The sequence below is a fragment of the Mixophyes fleayi genome, chromosome 3 (assembly GCF_038048845.1).
Source record: "Mixophyes fleayi isolate aMixFle1 chromosome 3, aMixFle1.hap1, whole genome shotgun sequence".
Classification (NCBI taxonomy): Eukaryota; Metazoa; Chordata; class Amphibia; order Anura; family Limnodynastidae; genus Mixophyes; species Mixophyes fleayi.
The window spans coordinates 73,585,133-73,604,679 of record NC_134404.1 but is presented as its reverse complement, the minus strand read 5'-3'; the positions used below and the strand labels follow the sequence as shown (position 1 = coordinate 73,604,679).

At 41.8% G+C, this 19,547-nt stretch overlaps 1 protein-coding gene across 7 annotated transcripts in view; it reads left to right on the top strand.

The window, feature by feature from the left end:
* The window catches only part of SNED1 (sushi, nidogen and EGF like domains 1), a 123,009-nt gene that overhangs the window by 94,678 nt on the left and 8,784 nt on the right, over positions 1-19,547 (top strand). For 5 of the 7 annotated variants that reach the window (XM_075201784.1, XM_075201788.1, XM_075201786.1 and 2 more), the window contains 17 exons: positions 1,699-1,815; positions 2,622-2,738; positions 3,360-3,476; positions 3,781-3,897; positions 6,160-6,336; positions 6,427-6,540; positions 7,995-8,108; positions 12,951-13,064; positions 13,926-14,042; positions 14,281-14,568; positions 15,395-15,575; positions 15,727-15,839; positions 16,263-16,541; positions 16,647-16,785; positions 16,896-16,975; positions 17,066-17,164; positions 18,505-18,612. In XM_075201784.1, coding sequence (XP_075057885.1) covers positions 1,699-1,815; positions 2,622-2,738; positions 3,360-3,476; positions 3,781-3,897; positions 6,160-6,336; positions 6,427-6,540; positions 7,995-8,108; positions 12,951-13,064; positions 13,926-14,042; positions 14,281-14,568; positions 15,395-15,575; positions 15,727-15,839; positions 16,263-16,541; positions 16,647-16,785; positions 16,896-16,975; positions 17,066-17,164; positions 18,505-18,612 — 2,391 coding nt within the window. The remainder of the gene's footprint in view (positions 1-1,698; positions 1,816-2,621; positions 2,739-3,359; positions 3,477-3,780; positions 3,898-6,159; positions 6,337-6,426; positions 6,541-7,994; positions 8,109-12,950; positions 13,065-13,925; positions 14,043-14,280; positions 14,569-15,394; positions 15,576-15,726; positions 15,840-16,262; positions 16,542-16,646; positions 16,786-16,895; positions 16,976-17,065; positions 17,165-18,504; positions 18,613-19,547) is intronic. The other 2 variants (XM_075201785.1, XM_075201787.1) reach the window with 2 other exon arrangements.

Here is a 19,547-nt window from a genome sequence, read left to right as displayed (position 1 = left end):
ACATACAGACAGAGACAGAGAGACTAGGGACAATTTTTGTTAGCAGCCAATTAACCTACCAGTATGTTTTTGGAGTGTGGGAGGAAACCAGAGCACCCGGAGGAAACCCACGCAAACACGGGAGAACATACAAACTCCACACAGATAAGGCCATGGTCGGGAATTGAACTCATGACCCCAGCACTGTGAGGCAGAAGTGCTAACCACTTAGCCACCGTGCTGCAGGTTTCCTTGTTCTCCCCAAGGGTGGTTAGTTTATCTGCTAAACTGGACACTTCTGTTTGCATATTTGCCACTTCCACTCTCATACTACGTACCGAGATGAGGAGTGGATACTCTTGTTTTGCCAAAGTCCCTTTTTGGGAACCGTTTTCATCTTTCCCAATTATGTGGGAGATGAATGCTGATACGGAGTTTGTTGAGAAAAATGTAGAAGTGTTTGAATTAGAATTAGCTGCTGGCTGCTTCCCCCCCAAAAGAAATGTATTCCCACATTGTGGGGGGCTACTATATGGTTTCCATGTGGATCTTACAGAGCCACCTGGTTGCTCTTAGTTACTCAAACATGATCAGACACCTAGACAGGGGTACTGATAAGTGAGATAGAAGGAGGCCTCATTTAGGAAAATGATCTGTTGCAGGGTTGACTGGGATAACTTCATACAGCTCTGAGCTCAAAACATGAGAAAATCAGTGTCAAAATTTGAACACCAAATCCACCTCAATCATGATGTAGTCCTACTGTCATAATGCCCATCCGAACCTATGTAAGTGGCATTGCTCGAACTTTACATTCAGCAGGCCCTCCAAGTTATACTCGTAAGTGCCAGGTAGCATCAAAGGAGACAATAGCTCACTGTATCCCTTATGAAAGGCGTACACTGCGGGGTAAGGCTTCACCCTTCCAAATCACTACACACTTTAATATGGCTGTCAGCACATTTTTGGTGTTCCTTCACCAGGATTTTTTTTTTGTAAAGCAGCTACAAGGGCCTCTGCTTACACATCCAGTAAATCCTTTGAAGTTGATGGCTTCAGCAGACGCCAGTTTCGGCTATGAAGTCCTGTGGGTGTTGGTCGTGGGCTGTACGGAAATTTGTGTTCTTTTCCCCACTTCATTGGGCGACCTAGATCTGATTCACACCCGTTTTTACTATCTGTTTTCATTTCTGGTTGTTGCTGTGTTTTTTGTGTTATGTGGCTTTTCTCATTACTTCTGTATAGAACTGATTCAGCTAGTCTCAGACCAGAGGGTATTGCTCTAAGAGGCAGAGCCAACATGACCTAGGGTTGATCCCCCTAGTGGTCTGTACCTCACAGTGCTCAGTTCTTTAATCAAATCTAGGAGAAACTAACTTTACTATGAATTCATTTACTATTTATTACAATAAGGAGATGAAAAATTAAAAACCCATTTGCACATGCTTTAAAAATACATCACATGGGATAAAAAGTTGAAAACCATTGGTACTGTAAAACTTCTGGATTATTTTTTTTCTTCATATTCTTAGTTGTGGTTTGCTAATTACCGATTGTGTTCACTGGATATATATAAATTATACACATATGCCTACTGTCTATGTGTACTAACAGGCTCTGCCTAATTGTGTGACTTCACTCATTGCAGTGCATATCATAATCAGCATAAGAGATAAGATTACAGTCTTGTATAAACTACTGGTCCCCTTTGTACTTCAGAGGTTACCTCACTTCCCTGCAGTATGGGCTCCCAGTGCCCAGACGGAGGATCATGCATGGAGTACGGAGGCAGTTACCGATGCGTGTGCCACACAGATTATATCATCAGTAACCACTGTAAGTTCTTTTATTACATTATCTCGCTTACTAATGAATCATTTTATATTGTTATGTAATCTAAATGGAGTGAATGATAATTGGTCTTCATCATCAATGCTGAAATCCACTTGTGCTTGTACTTTGTAAATTTACTCAAGGTATCTACAATAAACTCATTGCACTTTTAATAACTGTACAATTTACACTTTTTTGTTTAAAATTAGATAGCTGTTTATTGTAACCTTGTTTATTGCCTTTTCCCGGTTATTGCTTTATTTTTTGGCTGTCAAATGTCACAGTCTCAATTACACAAAAAAATGACTTTGGTGCAGTGCAGAACCCCCGTTGGTGCTGTACGCCTCCATATGCACCAGTGTACCAAGATGTCTGGCAAAGTGCGAAAGGTTTATGAAGCACACTATGCAATGAGCAAAGGTTTATGCCAGCCAATGGGAGAAGTACGCCAGAGTGAGGGTGTCTTTTACACATTCTAGCTGCACCTTGGCCTAGAAGCACATTTCTAGGCTTAGTTTTGCTTATTACATCTCAGTTTCTCATGAGTGAACAGAAGCCGTAGAACCACCAGTGTCCTCTCCAAGTCACCTACTTATTTACTTTTTATTTCCACTCCCCACATTGAGCATCTATGAATAATGAAAACACTTGTGAAAGATTTTTTTTCCCCCTGAGTAACATTTTGAGTTACACTGGCATTATTGGTGTTTTGTGGAGAATTAATAATAGATTACATTAATCTGATATTATATGAATGAAATAAAATGAATGTGGCCAGTTCATTCCTTTTCTGTTGTCTATCTCTCTAGCAATGCCTTCTCCCTGTGACTCTGACCCTTGTTTGAACGGTGGGAGATGTGAGTCTCAGGAGGACACTTATTCCTGTGTGTGTCCCCGTGGATTCATTGGAAAGATGTGTGAAAGAGGTGAGGATGGACATACGTTTAGATTTTTTTTTTAATATTATTATTACATTTCTACTACATTTCAAGGCTAGTGGAGGGCATAGCTGGGATTAATGGTAATAACCTAAATGAAATGCAAAAGAATATATCTACACGTGAATAAAATAAAATTAGTAGTGCCTTCCATGAATCGGAAAAAGATGAGTTTATTTGTCCATAGCAGAAATGTTGGCCCCACTTCCAGCACTTACAAAGTAATCATTGCACACTGTATGGAGGTAGAACCAAAACCGCTATCTGGAGGAACATGTCATTCGTCATGCTTATTTCTTCTGCTGCCTGAGCTGGCAAGTAAAATGGTACATTTAACTTACTTATGCACTGCAAATATTCCTGTACATGTCATGTACACTATAAATAAAACCTAAACACTATTACTAGATCCACCAGAATGGTTTTAAGCCACTTATTTACCGTTTTGCAGTAAAATTATTTTAAGTTGATTCACTACATGTTGCTGCCCCCATTGCCTAATTGTTCTCTCCTTTTCAAATGCTGTTTGTCTCCATCTCACTTTACCCATTTCTATATATTAGTCATCCTATATCTCTCTCCCACTATACCTTCTTCTTTCTCTCTCAGTAAAGCCGGCTCTGTGCAGTCTGCTTCCTTGCCGGAATGGAGGATCATGTAAGGAATCCCATGAGGATTATCACTGTGTGTGTCCTTATCCATTCACAGGGAAACACTGTGAGACAGGTGAGGAAATGAGGACATGGAATGAACTTATAAGGTGGAATCTGAGTTTTGCATTTTTTTTTTCTTTTCTTAATGATTTTATTTCCCCCCTACTTCTGGTTACATTGCTGTCCGTTGTCGTACAATCGCAGGATCCTAATAAAGGATGTGAAGTATCAGATGCTGCTCTGTAATCCTTGACTTACTTGTATGCTTGGCGCTGTACAATATGTCTGCTATATGCGTTTTGATAACATTTATTTGAATACATTGATGAGATACTGTAGGTATACTAGACTGATCTGACTTCTAATTTTCAATTCAGGGATGAGGGGCCCCTGCTCGTCGGGCCCATGTCACAACGGAGGCACGTGTTTTCATTATCTTGGCAAGTACAAGTGTGATTGCCTGCCTCACTTCTCTGGCCGACACTGTGAGAAGGGTAAGTGAAAGCTCACTGTGGAAGTTATTCATGACGCACAAAAAGGCCATTATGCTGTATGAAATGCTTTTTTGGTGGCGTTATGAACCTTTATTTTAGCTGACGCATCTAGACTTACACCAGAGCTCATGGGTTTGGTAGCATTTGTGGAGAAGTAGAAGCTTGCAACGGCCTACGGGAGGAAAAGTGCGGCATTAGGGCATTTGTTGTTAGGTATGGAGTAGGCACACAGGTGCACCTAGTTTTGTGGAGGAGTGTGACAATGAGAGTAGAGAGGACACATTTTTAGGGGCATTCATTGCTATACAGAAGGGTACACAGCCATTTTCACTCTGCAAAAACACTTGAGTTATGCATCAGCTCTGAGCTTTTAGTGGGACGAAATTTGAACCTTCCAGTTTCACTTCAGCAGAGATGCCCATTTCTAGAAGCACTTTGTCCAATGTAAAAGAAAAAAAAAGTTTCAAAAACACAAAAGTGCCAGAAGTAATAAAGTCCTCAGGGGGTATATTTACTAAACTGCAGGTTTGAAAAAGTGGAGATTTGCCTATAGCAACCAATCAGATTCTAGTTATTTATTTAATACATTCTTCAAAATGACATCTAGAATCTGATTGGTTGCTATAGGCAACATCTCCACTTTTTCAAACCCGCAGTTTAGTAAATATACCCCCTGATGTCCCATCATGTTCATAATTAAGCTACAAATGAAACTAACTGAGTCATATGTAAAGCTGCTCTACCACCTAAGTGCCAAAATATTTACAATGGCTACTTTATAATGGCTCTGGGGGGATGTCCAGGAGGGCCAATCGGAATGACAGTCCTTTTTTAGATATATTTGCACACAATTGATTGAGATTTGTTTTGTCAGTTTATTTTGAGCTCTTATCACATATTTTGTAATGGATTTTAGTAAATTAATTTATCATTGTTGCTGTACAAAATTTTCATTGTACTTAGAATAAATTGGTCCAGATAAAAATATAACAATTAGTAGACAGTCAGAGCATGACTAAATATTTTGTATTTTTTATGTTTTTATTAATTTTGTTCATTTTTAATTACATGTATTAATGAATTGTTGCTTCGGTATTGTATTTTAATGTTTTATATAATAAAAAACTTACCGACCAGTTTATTTTTAAAAATAAACTTTATTTCTCAAAAGGTCAACATAACATGACAAGAATATCATGGACAGAATAAGATACATAGTCAAAGCCAAGTATACAAACCAACAGAGTGAATAGAATGAGATTCAGTCTGATCCAGAATGTTGACTAAGTTTTAAAAAGTTATAGAAGACGACAGGAGAAGGGAAACAAGGAGGATGACGGGGAACAAGGGATAATATGAGTAGGGAGGTCTAGTGAAAGGATACAAGAGTATGAAAGAGTAATATGATATACAGCCTATTCAGGGCCAGATACAGAACACTTTTAAGTGCAAGGGGCCTGATTCATTAAGAATCTTAACTTAAGGAACTTCTTATTTCAGTCTCCTGGACAAAACCATGTTACAATGCAAGGGGTTGCAAATTAGTATTCTGTTTTGCACGTAAGTTAAATACTGACTGTTTTTTCATGTAGCGCACAAATATCAACTTTAAATTTCAGTGTACAATTAAGCTATCAAGTATTTGTGTGCTACATGAAAAAACAGTCAGTATTTAACTTATGTGCAAAACAGAAAACTAATTTGCAACCCCTTGCATTGTAACATGGTTTTGTCCAGGAGACTGAAATAAGAAGTTTCTTAAGTTAAGATCCTTAATGAATCAGGCCCAAGATTCAGATTTATTTACTTTTAAAACATAAACATATTTCTAATATACTTTGCATGATTATTACACCTTTAAGGTAGTAGAAAAAAAGGGATTCAAATAAAACACATAGGCATTCAGGTTAGAAATGTGTTATAGTAGTAAAGCTCAGTGACCGTTTTATACATTTTGCACAAATATACAGATCATGTTTTGGTGCATATCTGTTTACATTACTGCTCGACATGACGTTTGCTGCTGAATCCATTTAGGATGTATGAACAACAGAACATAACATTGGCATCATCTGAGTTGCCGTTTACCCTTTTCCAATGCAATGTGTTATATTTTTTATCCAGTAATGCATTGTTTTCCATCTATTCAGTTGACTGGAGCCCAAGCCAACACACGGGAAACCCATGCAAAATAGTGTAAATATCTCCTGTTATGTTTAAAACATGTTATTCTGATATTTGTGTACTTCAACCATTATATAGCAGAATTGGACTGTGGGCCTCCAGAACATGTGAAATACGCCCAGGTGATTGTCACATCCACATGGCCAGGTGGCAGAGCAGAGTACCATTGTAATGAGGGGTACATAATGAACACCCCAAACAATACCCGCATATGCACCGAGGATGGCATGTGGAGTGAAGCTCCGCATTGTGAGGGTAAGTGTCTGTGTCTTGTATAGATAACCTAGACTAGAGTGTAGTACAGATGTGTTTCTTAATGCTCACAGCTTTTTACTGTGACTTTAGAAATTGATGAGTGTGAATCACAACCATGCCAAAATGGTGCCGCATGCAAGGATCGCGTGTCCCACTTCCTATGTGATTGTCAGGAAGGATACAGTGGTAAACACTGTGAACTGGGTAAGGCCATTGCTATGAACAAACAGCTGACCTTGATGTAGGCATGAGTGGTGGATCTGTGTAATAACATATTTAAACAAAGTATTGTGATTTTTTACTGGGTTATTGTGGAGAAATTGTGTAATGTTTTATTTTAATTGAAGTCAATCTGTATTTATGTATGTTGAGACGAGTTTGTGATAGTTGTGGTGTGGCAGTGTGGTGACATTTCTTGTGATGTCTGGGTGTGATGATAAAGTAAACTGGTATGTGTGTTGGGTGTTTATGCTCTCTGATGAATTTTTCATGGAGTGAGCTTAGGAGGTGGGCTTGGGACATCTTTATACATCGGGGAGGTGGGCTTGGGACATCTTTATACATCCAGTAGTTGTGGACTTGGGACAACTTTATCCATCGGGGAGGTGGGCTTGGGATATCTTGATACATCCAGTAGTTGGGCTTGGGACATCTTGATACATCAGGTAGGTGGGCTTGGGACATCTTGATACATCCAGTAGTTGGGCTTGGAAAATATTTATACATCGGTGAGGTGGGCTTGGGACATCTTTATACATCGGAAAGGTGGGCTTGGGACATCTTTATACATCGGAAAGGTGGGCTTGGAACATCTTTATACATCCAGTAGTTGTGGACTTGGGACAACTTTATCCATCGGGGAGGTGGCCTTGGGGCATCTTTATACATCGGGGAGGTGGGCCTGGGACATCTTTATACATCAGGGAGGTGGGCCTGGACATCTTTATACATCGGGGAGGTGGGCTTGGGACATTTTTATGCGTCCAGTAGTTGGGCTTGGGACATCTTTATACATCGGTGAGGTGGGCTTGGGACATCTTTATACATCGAGAAGGTGGGCTTGGGGCATCTCTATACATCGAGGAGGGGGGCTTGTGACATCTTTATACATCAGGGAGGTGGGCTTGGGGCGTCTTTATACATTGAGGAGGGGGGCTTGGGGCATCTTTATACATCAGGGATGTGGGCCTGGGATATCAATATACATCGTGCGGTGGGCTTGGGACATCTTTATACATCGAGGAGGTGGGCTTGGGGTATCTTTATACATCAAGTAGTTGGGCTTGGGACATCTTTATACATCAAGTAGTTGGGCTTGGGGCATCTTTATACATAGTGGTGGAGGGCTTGGGACATCTTTATACATTGGGGAGGTGGGCTTGGGACATATTTATACATCCAGTGGTTGGGCTTGGGACATTTTTATACATTCAGTGGTTGGGCTTGGGACATCTTTAAACATCAGGGACATGGGCTTGAGGCATCTTCATACATTCAGTAGTTGGGCTTGGGACATCTTTATACATCGGGGAGGTGGGCTTCACCTACACCTGTATACACTAGAGTGGTGTGCCCTGTATATCTGTATAGTCTGAAAATATATGTAATACATTCAGCTCTGTTACTGCATTAATAGATGCTGTGTTGGTAATTTGCAGAGCTTAATGAGTGCTTCTCTGAACCATGTAAAAATGGAGGAACCTGTCAGAATTTACCAGGGGGTTTCCTGTGTACCTGCCCTGAGGGCTATGTTGGTACCCAATGTGAGACTGGTAAGGACATCTTTTATGTGTTCACTATAAACAGGTAAATCAGTAAGATATTACAGAAATGACACATGTTGTTTTTCCTTAAATAGAGTAGTTATTAGTGCGGTTAGACATATATTTATACACCAGATGTTACAGATCATCATAATATGCTTCAAGCACTGTATTCCAAACTCTGCAATTTGTCAGGACATCCAGTATGTTCACTTCATATTGAAAGGTTTTAGTTCAGAAGGATAGACAGTTTATAAACATAACAGAAGAATACTTTTGTTGTATTTTCCAATCGCCTTGTGCCAAAAAATAACAGTAAAGCTCTGATTTTCTTCAATAATATATTTAACATAAGCAATTGTTAATTCACATTAACAGTAACAATACACTCACTAATAAACTAACAGAACATAATGCATAATTACCAACATGGACCAATTCACCTAGGACTGTGCTTAGTTCCTTAGAATGATTGGTGCACTGTAGCAATGCAGCATGCAGATGGACTATTTTAAGTCATTCATCTTTTTGTATTTCATGTGTTTGATTTAAACGGCTGATCTTGCAACTGTAACTCTAACAATATCTTCCCCTCGGCCAAGCATATGGATCTCTGACAAATTTGGCAATGGGTTTGTGTAGGCAAATATGGAAGACCTGGCACACTAGTAGTAGATCACCACAGACAGGGTCAGATATGGTCATCATCCAACTGGTTTTACTGTCCATCCACAACTATCATTGCCCTTTCTATGCATATATGCCCTACCCTACCCTAATGGTGGGATTGCTCTAAAACAGCTGCGAGTAATGCCTCCTAAGATGCAAAGGCTTGCAACTTGTAAAATTTAGAAGAGGTGTGGAGAGATGACCACGTAGCTGCCTGGCACAAATGTTCAGCGAAGCGCACTGACTTGCAGCCAGGGACGCAACCACTGCTCTGGTTTAATGAGCCTTCAAACCAGCCAGCACTGGTCCAACCACCTCAATATAAACCAAATGAATAGTGGCTGTTATCCAGCGAGCAGTAGACTGCATAGATGCAAGCCAGCCTTGCATCATACAAAACAAAAAGGCTATTAGTTTTGCGAATTGAAACAGTATGGTCCACATAGCATTTGAGGGCACTATGTTCAAAAGATACAATGATGCAGCAGAAGAAGAGGAATCCCTGGGACCGTATGTCTGAATGACATTCTCCTAGTTCAAATGAAAATGATATACCACCGTAGGTACAAAAGAGGGCTTCCTGCAAAGCACTGCCCTGTCAGAATGAAAACCCAGAATAGGTGAGTTACAACACAATGTTCCTAATTCAGACAAACAAAGCACGAGTGAGATAGTGAGTACAAACACAACTTTCCAAGTATTATAACGAAGATCAGCTGATTCCAAAGGCTCAATAGGCTCTCTGGTAAGAGCCCTGCGCACCAAATTGAGAGCCCAAGGTTCTATTAGCTGTACAAACGGGGGCTAAACATGTCTGTATATCTCTCATTAATGCCAACTTGCGCTGAAAGAAAATTGAGAGTGCCGAAACCTGCAACTTCAAAGAAGAGAGACGGAGGCCCTTGTCCACCCACTCTTATAAGGAGGATAACAAGCGGGAAAGACTAAATTGGAAATTTGTAAATTATGACTCTCACACCACAGAACATAAGCTTTCCATACACAGTAGTAATTTGCTGATGCTCCGGCCTGAAGAATCATGGTTTTTGTAGCCACGTTGTCAAAGCCAGAACACTTAAGGAGTAGCACCGAAAAGGACCCTCGACCAGAAAGTCTGGCTGAAACTGGTATGGTGGACCGACGGCCATCCCTAGTATGTTGGAGACCCAATTGGGAGCCACTCCCAACTCTGGAATGAACTGCCTGTCCAGGTGAATGGTGGACAGAAAGGACCTTGCCCTCTGGGAGTAATACCTTCTGTGTTGCAGTTGAGGCAGATAAACCTCATCTGCTGAGCTGGAATCAAGGAAGACTTGGGGAAATTGAGAATCCAGCTATGTCTCCCTAAAATTAGAACTGTCAGCTGAATGTGCAGAAGCAGAGCAGACTCTAACGACGCCTTTAATAACAGGATGTCCAAATAAAGTATGACTGTTATCCCCTGAGAACGCAGAAAGCTTGTCATAATTTTTGTAAAGACTATTGGGAGTGGTAACCATGCCAAAAGGCAGAGAAGAATCTGTTATGTCTAAACTCCCCTTTATCCATGTCGGCTGACCGCAATGACTCTTGAAAACCAGGACCCAAACTTGTTGTTGAGGGTCCTGAGATTCAAGATTGGACAAAACAATCCGTCCTGCTTTGGGACCAGAAAGAGGTTGGAGTAGAACCCCAAACTTTTTTCTTGAGTTGAACAGAAGCTTTCACCTCAGAAGCCATAAGCTTTTGGATAGCTTGCCTGAGCATTTATCTTTTGAGACCGCAAGAAGGAAAGCCTGTGTTAAAAATCTACAAAGAGATAACCTGATAAGGTCTCTGACATAGCCTCTTGTGACCAACACTTGTACCCAAGTGTTCGAGGTTGAGGCCAACCATTGGTCCTGAAACTACTGAAGAGCAGCCACCACAGATATGTGGTGAACCATTATGTCATGCAGACGCCTTGTCTGGCGACTTGAGATCTCCACATCTGGCGGACCGCCTGCCTGCGGGAGAAGACCGTTCTCTAGTAGAGGCTGCTCTTGTTCGTCTAGAGGATTGAAAGGACCGAAACCTAGGTTGCTTTGGTTTACTGTTGCTAACGGTTAAAGAGGAAAATCACATTGTTTGGCTGTAATGTCCCTGAGCATAAATGCTCCCTGCATCGGTAAAGTAGTGGCTTTAGATAAGTGGGCAATATTAGGATCGACTTTTGGAGAACTCTCCCATATAACAGACTTTTCCCATGGTAAGGGGCTTTAAACTTCTCCAGCATCTGGGATTTTTTATTGGGTTTCTGCCAAGATTCAGAAATCATTTCAGAAAGCTGAGGAGATGGTGGAAAACAAACTTTTGCTTCTTCTGACATTTAAAAAGAGAAAAGTCAGAAAGATCTGTCACTTCAGGTTCTGCAAAACCCAAGGTTTTTTCAAACCCCAAAGACCAAATCATCCACACTCTGTGTCTTAGACTATAAGGGCTTCCCCCTCAGACCCAGGGAACAACTCCCCTTCTTCATCTGAAGAAAGTTCGGAGTCAAAGAGAATTGGTAAAAAGCCTCAGGAATATGACGTTTACCTCTGTTTCTTCTTTGGGGTTAAGAAGGCATTCCAACGAGAAAGAAGCCTTCACCAGACCCTGAGCAGACTCTGCTTAAGATAATGGCAGACCAGTCTCTGCCTGGAAAGCCAAACTAGTGGTCTCTACAGGCTGTGAATGTGGAATTTGTGGTGCATTTTGAGAAGGAAAAGATTCACTTACCTCTTTGGTCTGAGACATTACCTGAGTGAGTTCAGCTATGAAAGTTGCTAGTAACCAAGCCAGCTTCTCCAGGGCAGCAGATGCAGTCACTGAACACAGAACTCCGCCTCACATGCTGCACACAGGTCATCTGGGTCAGACTATCCAAAAGGTGATTTAGAATTACATTTGGCACAAGTATAATGTTGCACAGACTTTTCAGCTGACCCGTTAGTCTTGAAAGTCCCTTTCTCAGTCATAGGGCCATATTCAATTAGGTCTGGAGATCGTAAGACTTTTCAGCTGACTCTTTAGTCATGGAAGTCCCTAGTGGTGATATTGTAGTACACAGAAAAAGCCACCGGATAAAGAAATAGTAATAAACGGTTTCAGATAACTGTGCAGACAGTATGGTTACTTTTAGATATAGAATTTCATACATACACACATACAGACACTACAACAAGATTAACATGGTAGGACAGTGCGATACAACAAATATAGTGTTATAACCAATAAAGTTTGTGAGCAAGGGCAAGCAGATGAGGGAGCACATCAGCAGAGAATCATCCCTGTGCAGCAAAAAATGTCATCTCCACTGAGGAAGCCCGCCAAAGAGTGGAGGAGGACACGCCCACACTAGAAAGCTCCCCCCAATAAAAGCTTCTAGGAAGTGCTCTGTACTACCTCTGCTTACCACTGTATCAGCACCTGCTGCCGCTGCTCTCACTCACAAAATTGTACTCTTCCTAGGAAGAACTGCTCGTTGCCAAGGCGGTCTCACCATAAGGTTTATGTGCCCTAGTCTTGAGGTAGAAGATTTTCTCTAACTGAAGGATATCTTTTTCGGCAGTTCTCATCCACATCTTTCTGGCTGCTCATTGCTATGAATGGCACCGATAGCTGCCAGAGCTCCAACTCAGCTGTGCGGCGGGTATTTCAATTAACATGCACTGCTGTAATACTACAGAGGAGCTGTCACATACTTTGGTAAATGGCAGACCAAAGGTTACTGTCCCCTCATCAGTGTCCCAGAGTGAAGGCAGTCAACAGGAAATTCACTCCCTTTGAGGTTTTCCTGATCAGTATGTAATGCGTTCTGCATACACATAAACCAATCAATAAAAATAAAAAAATAACACAGTAGACACAGTCCCATAAAAAAAGAACACTCTACTCCAAAGGGCACTTACAGAAACCTGAGCATGACTCCAAATTGTCAGGGCATAGCAGGGAAGAAGCTATCAACTCAACAGTTTGAGATTTAAAGTGTTCTTTCTCCAAGTCCACGTGGTCACATTGTCCTCCAATTGCAGGAAGGAGAAATTGTACTTATGTTTTATTGTTTGCATTTTAATCTTTGTTTTTGTATTGTTTCATTGTATATTTGAGGTTGTGGAGCATCACCTGTGATTTTATACTGCAAAACACAGTAAAGCTTGATTTGCTTACTGTTTTCTCCAGAGCTGGATGGCTGTGACTCTTCCCCGTGTCAGAATGGGGGCATCTGTGAGAATCTGGCAGGCTCGTACCTGTGTGTATGTCCTAGAGGGTTCTATGGCTATCACTGTCAGACAGGTGAGTGTTGGTGCATTATATTATGTTCCATCCTCCAACACATTAATACTATTCATTTCATAAACTCTTGTACCTTACTAGAACATTTAGGTTACACATCATTGATCACTCTGAGTAGTATAACATGTATACACATTGGCATTTTTTCCAAACTGATGACAGCGTGTTGGTTTGTCTCCACCGCACCAGCCATGGTTGCAGGAAAAATGACCTTGTGTGTTTGAGACCTTGTACAGGCTAACATAGTTCTCTTCCATTTAATCAACTGTTATCAGCCCTAGTTTGATAAGAAATGTACCCAAAGTAGTGTGTGTTTACATTTTTTCTTCACATATTCAGTTAAACATTTATATAAGCTTATTTGGAAATATTGAAATAAGCAGAAGCTACTATATTGCTTACACTCTGTCATTTTGATGGACCATTTTACACCTAATTGGCTTCAAATCGCAGTGCGCATGAGCCAAATCTACAGTCAAGCCTCTGATAGGAATGGAAGGGTGTGTGTGGTCACCATCCAAATACGCTAACGATTCCGTCTGATCTCCCTGCTCAACCCAAGTGTTGAATGGCCAGATCTTTTCAATTTGGTCCCATATATGAATGGCCAAATCTGCAGCTTGATCAACCTGTGTATGTGCACCTTTACTCTGGCAGGGCTATCCGTAGAGAGTGACATAACATTGACACCTAATCGAGAAGTTAGTATGGATAATGGTAGACTGCATGGTTTGCATCCTTGAGTACTGCATTCAAGCAAGAAAAAAATATTAAAGCATTAGTTTACCATTACTTTTTAATTCATTGCATGTAAACAATAACTCATCTTCACGCTGTCCACATAACATTGTGTTTTTACAGTGAGTGACTTATGCTTCTTGAACCCATGTGGTAGCCGTGGTGTCTGTGTGTCCGGTGCGGAGGGCGCAGTTAGCTGCACGTGTCGGACTGGTTATACTGGGATCACTTGTGAAAAAGGTAACATTACTTTTGTGGCCCTTCAGTAGTCCATTGTGGTTCTGCACACAGTACATGTAAGAGAGTATTTGTAAGTGACTTAGTAGGTGCTGTGTGAATGTGGGCTGACAATATCTCTGTTGTGTGTTACCTAATGACGAGTATCTCTGTAGTTGTAGTAACGCAGTGCATGTTGGAAGAACACTTCTGGTCTCACAATTTGTGCTACACATTGTTTCTCCCACCTTTTTCCTTGCAGATCTGCTGCCCCCTCTGTCTTTGTCACTGGGTGCGGTGGGAGAGAACAGTGTTTGGGTGTTTTGGACACCCCCAGAGGATATGTCTGGACATTTGCCAGATGGCTTTGCTGTGAGCTACACAGCCCCCGATGGCTCCTCACGGACAGACTTTGTGGAGAGGGGTCACACGGAGCATGAGCTGCGAGGTCTCAGCCCAGGACGTCCCTACAATATCACCATCGTCGCTGTGAAACGCAACCTGCGCCACAATGATATCAGCCGCCCACTTACCCTCACTGCTCGCACAAGTGAGACCATTATTATTATTATCATTTATTTATAAGGCACCACAAGGTTTCCGCAGTGCCGTACACAATACAAACAATGGACAGTACAAGGAATAACAGTACAAAACAATAAACGAGTAGTACCAAGACTTCAGAGGCTCCAGGCAAGGCAAATATATGGAGGTTGGAGCAGAAGAGAAGGTAGAGAGACAGGAGGGAGAAGGGCCCTGCTCATACGAGCTTACATCCTAAGGGGAGGGGAGACAGACGACAGGCACAGAGGGTGTCGGAGGAGGGGAGCAAGCGCTCCCCTCTACTGAGGAGGAGCGAAGAGAGGAGAGAGACCGTGGAGAGAGGGTTAGGTGGAAAGCTGGTAGGCTATGTGGAAGAGATGAGTTTTAAGTGCCTGTTTGAAGGAGCACAGGTTGGGGGACAAACGGATGGAGCGTGGAGGTCATTCCAGTGCAGGGGGGCAGCTCGGGAGAAGTCTTGAATTCTGGATTATCAATTTGTATTTCATGGAAATGGTGCATGGAAGCTGTTAGCACAAGGGGAATGTACATGCTAGGTATAGTGTTATGTTCCTCCCCTGGAAAGTGTGCAATCAGGACCTGGCAACAGTGGCATCATACCCACTCCTAGTATTGTCACACAAACCTCTTGCTACTTGGTCACACCCCTAAGGTTTTATGTTGTATAAGAATGATCACACCTCACACAACAGCAAATTAAAAAAATATAGGTTTTATATCTATTCTCTCTGGGGCAATGATGAAGTCTGTGTAGAAGTTTGAGGTTGCTCTGTGTGTTCTGCAAAATAGATAATTGTGTATGTTTGACATGACAGGACCACCTGCTGTGGACAGACCACGGGTCAGTTCTGCCACAGACTCCTCTATCACAGTCTCCTGGTCACTGAACCCTCACAGACATACAACTGTAGCCCATGTCCGGCTGTCCCTGCAGCACCCGAATGACAGAACACAACAAGCAGAGCAGGAGCCTTTAGCAGGAGAATACACCTTCAGGTGAGTATGAGTAAATATGTGACTCATATGCTGAACTGTATCACTGAAAATGGACGTGTGATACCATTGCCTTCTATGGTATTTACAGTCATATAAACAGAATCAAGTTTCAGACCTACTTTCTGGCTCAATCATTATTTTATGTCCACAGAGAGTTGCAGCCTGGAGAGAAATACACCATTCTAATCAGCACTTTAAGCATTTCTGACCCTGGCAACCCACCTTCAGAGAGCCTTCCCAGTGCACCGCTAGTAGCTTGGACACGTAAGACAACAACCACGGGGCTGACATAAAATACTGTGGACATTGAGAGAATGCATAAAGGACTTCAGTGCCGTATGTATAGTGTATCCATTAGCTGTTCTCAACAAAGGCAGCCATTTTGTGGGCTAAACAAATATTCATGAGGATGCAGCCTATCAATTCTTAAGGAACTTGTGACATCACTGAGGCTGCACTCTCATAAATAATAGTGCAGCACACAAAATAGCTGCATCCATGGTTTTTAGGGGATGGATGAACTTTAAGCAGAGATTTAATGTTAGAATTATATGAAGTGATTCTGGGTGTATGTTACATGGGGAGCTGAGTAAACTGAGTCTGTGCTACAACAAGGACTAAATGACCTAGATCAGCCTGTGTAATTGTCACACAGAGATTTAATGATCACTTCCTGTCCCTCACTAGGCCCACTTCCCCCCAGTAACCTCTCGGCAGTGCTTGTCACTACCAGCACCGTGCACCTGAACTGGGATTCCCCTCCAGCTGGCTCAGTGGATGGCTATGTATTCAATGTGACTCACAATCACAGCACAAAGAGCCGCTATATACCCATTGCACAGATGACATCATACACTGTACGAGAGCTTCAGCCCGGCCAGAGATACCGGATTACAGTGACAGCTCAGCGCAATACCCCACAAGGAGCTGTGAATAGTGATCCCAAGACCCTGCGTATACAGACATGTAAGTAAGGAGGGTGTGAGAGAGGGTTTGTGTTGTGCATTTAAGTAATCCAGGAAATGGAAATGTATGTGGTGCCTGTACAATTATTTGCTATGTATCCTGTAGTGCAGAAAGAGGGACCTCAGGAGCGTCCCCGGCCCTCTTCCAGGATTTTAAGAAACAAACCACCGCCACAAACTCCTCCAGAAGTTCGAATGTTAACTGAAAGGGGCCCTCCTCCTGCTGAGACTCCACAAGCCCACAAGTAAAAAAAACATAATTGTGTGTCATCTTCTGGCTATACACCGCATTCTGATTTGAACCAAGTGCAGTCTATGCCTTAGACAGCCATTTTCCCTCTTCTTTTCATTACAGATTCACAGAGCTGACAGATGGGCGAAGACGTATTACTGCCAGATTCAGTCATAAAAAGAAGTCGCTCAACATTACAAAAGGTGAGCGTGGTTCTGTCTAGTGCCAGCAGGGGGATGTCTCACAGAACACATTAACAGTCTCACCATGTTTATTCTGCTGACGGTTTTCAGAACCTGAGGCTCCAATCAGAATTGAGAATACAGAAGAGTCACCCATCCCCATGAGACAAGCACTGAACCTGCAAGACCCTGACCAGAGTAACAAGGACGGTATGTGACAGGTTGTGAGCAGTGAGACACTGTGAGGGCCATTTATAAATAAGTTGGATATATTAACTCTGTTTCCTATAGAGGTGGTTTTGGCACCACACGCTTCCTGTTTCAGTTTTACAGGATCCTCAGATACTTACTTTGTGCAATTGGGGATCCTGCTTCTTCCACTATCTAATTCTGACTGTTGCTTCCTGCTTACCTCTATTCCCCTCACTTTATTATACTAACAATCACACGAGTGGACAGGTCACTGTATCCCGCAGATCAGCACATTCATCTCCTGTGCTGTTACGGACATTTAGCTGATCTGGTTGACATAAACAAAGGGACATCTTGGACGAGCAGGAGAATATTTAATACAGTAAATATGACAGCCCTAGCTCTGACCATAGGGCAGGGTACCGTTCATTCACTTGTGTCTGGATCACTTATACATAACTTATTCTATAAATGTATTTCATTCAGTAGCACAGTGTGCTAATGTATATCATTGCAAATGTACTCATTGTTCTATTGGAAATGTATTAATTTCTGACGCTGTATGCCATGTAGGAGGAAATTCATTTTTGTAACTTCTGAAGTTATGCTAATTAAGTCTTTTCATCTAGTGACCAAGACTTTTGTAGCCAGCACGGGCTCGTTTCCTGTTATCCTGTCTTGTTAAAAGATAGACGGACTACATGAATGATGCAACCAGCAAGTAGTTTAGGAAACCACAGATTGATATGAATTTTGTTAAATCCAAGATTAGAGAATATTTTACATCCTTATACTAAATATTTGATGTAATATCTCAGACTTGTGGTGCCAGCTAAGAAGGGGGCTGAGATACCCTCTGCCAACATGTGTGTCAGAAACTGTATAAAAAGAGCCCTGTTTGAGATCTGGAGATCACTAGTACCTCAAACTAGTGTGTAACTGTCTTTATTAGGACTGCTTGAGCTAATAAACATCACTGCGTAAGCCTACTTACCTGCTGTATTTCCTGTGACCTACAGATGAGACCAATCTAATCCGTTATCCAGCTGTTCTGAGGTTGGGACCTAGCGTCTAGGACTAACGCTCGGCCCACTACCTGCAGCTCTGGCCAATGTGATAGGCCGGGGAAACCATCAATAGCAAACCTGCTCTGAAATACGAGTGGGCACCAACCTATCAGAACTGCTGAATCTTTTGTGAGGCAGAATCAAATATTTGCCAGATTGCTGGGCCAAATTGACCACAGATTCAGTAATTCAGCATGCAGGGGAAGGAGCATTCTGTATATGGCCATCCTAAATCAGTAAGAAAAAATCTACTTGGCATGTTTGATTTGTGCACTAACTATCCTCTGACAGGTGAACGAGGAGGCTGCCTGGAAACACCATGTATTAATGGAGGAACCTGTGTGAATGGAGAGGTTTGTGACTGCCCAACAGGATTCAAAGGGCAGCAGTGCCAGCTGGGTATGTAAAGTACAACTGTTTTTAATTGTAAATGGTAAAATAAAGCTGTGCTTTTTAATTGTATGCTTAGATGAATTTGTTAACACTAGTTTCTACCATGACAGTGTTAGAGACTGTACAAGTCACATTTTTGTTATTCTTCGCCTTAGTAGTAATTTTGACACATTCTTATTTAAGGCATAAACAATGAAGACTGATATTGGCTCTGAAGGTCTGACTTCTGTAGCGCTGGTCTGGTGTGAGAACCTCATTATGGGAGGCTAAAATATGGTGAATACTAGATGGAGCACAAAAATGAGTTAAAAAAAAAAAAAACAAGCATGCAAGTTACATCTATGCTCTTATGTTCATTTACCAAGAGTTTCCTTTAGTGACCCATAACAGCCCTTCGGCCCTTCATGGGGATCAATGATCTATTCTTTAAGTTCCATTTCACCTGCATTTAGTCATGCAGAGCACCAATGTGTAAGCCCCTTACAAGTAGAGCAAGCAGACAGCTGAGGTAAGTCAGTGGTAAATGTACTGAATATTCTGTAGAAATTCACAAAGTGGTGCCAATCTGGAGTAAAAGAGGTGGCACTTAGTAGAACCACTTTCTGCTGTCTGCACTGTTTGATCCAGCTACATCTGTATAAATGAGTGTCATATTTGTGGCACAAAACCTCAACCATTAGTTTCATTGAGTGTGCTTATGATTGACTGTGAATTCCTCCGTATAAATGTTTTAGCTGCTGTATATAATTAAAGCACTCTATCCCTTTGGCAAGGTTTGGGTTGAGTTGTTCAGCAACAAGGGCAGTTGCAATACAGAATGTGAATATTATTGTTCAATGATCAGCCTAGATGGGTCACTGGAGACTAAATGAGTCATTTGGCTGTTACACAGTGCAGTGCGATTGTGTGGGCTTTGGCTTTTGTTTATTGCAATATAGAAG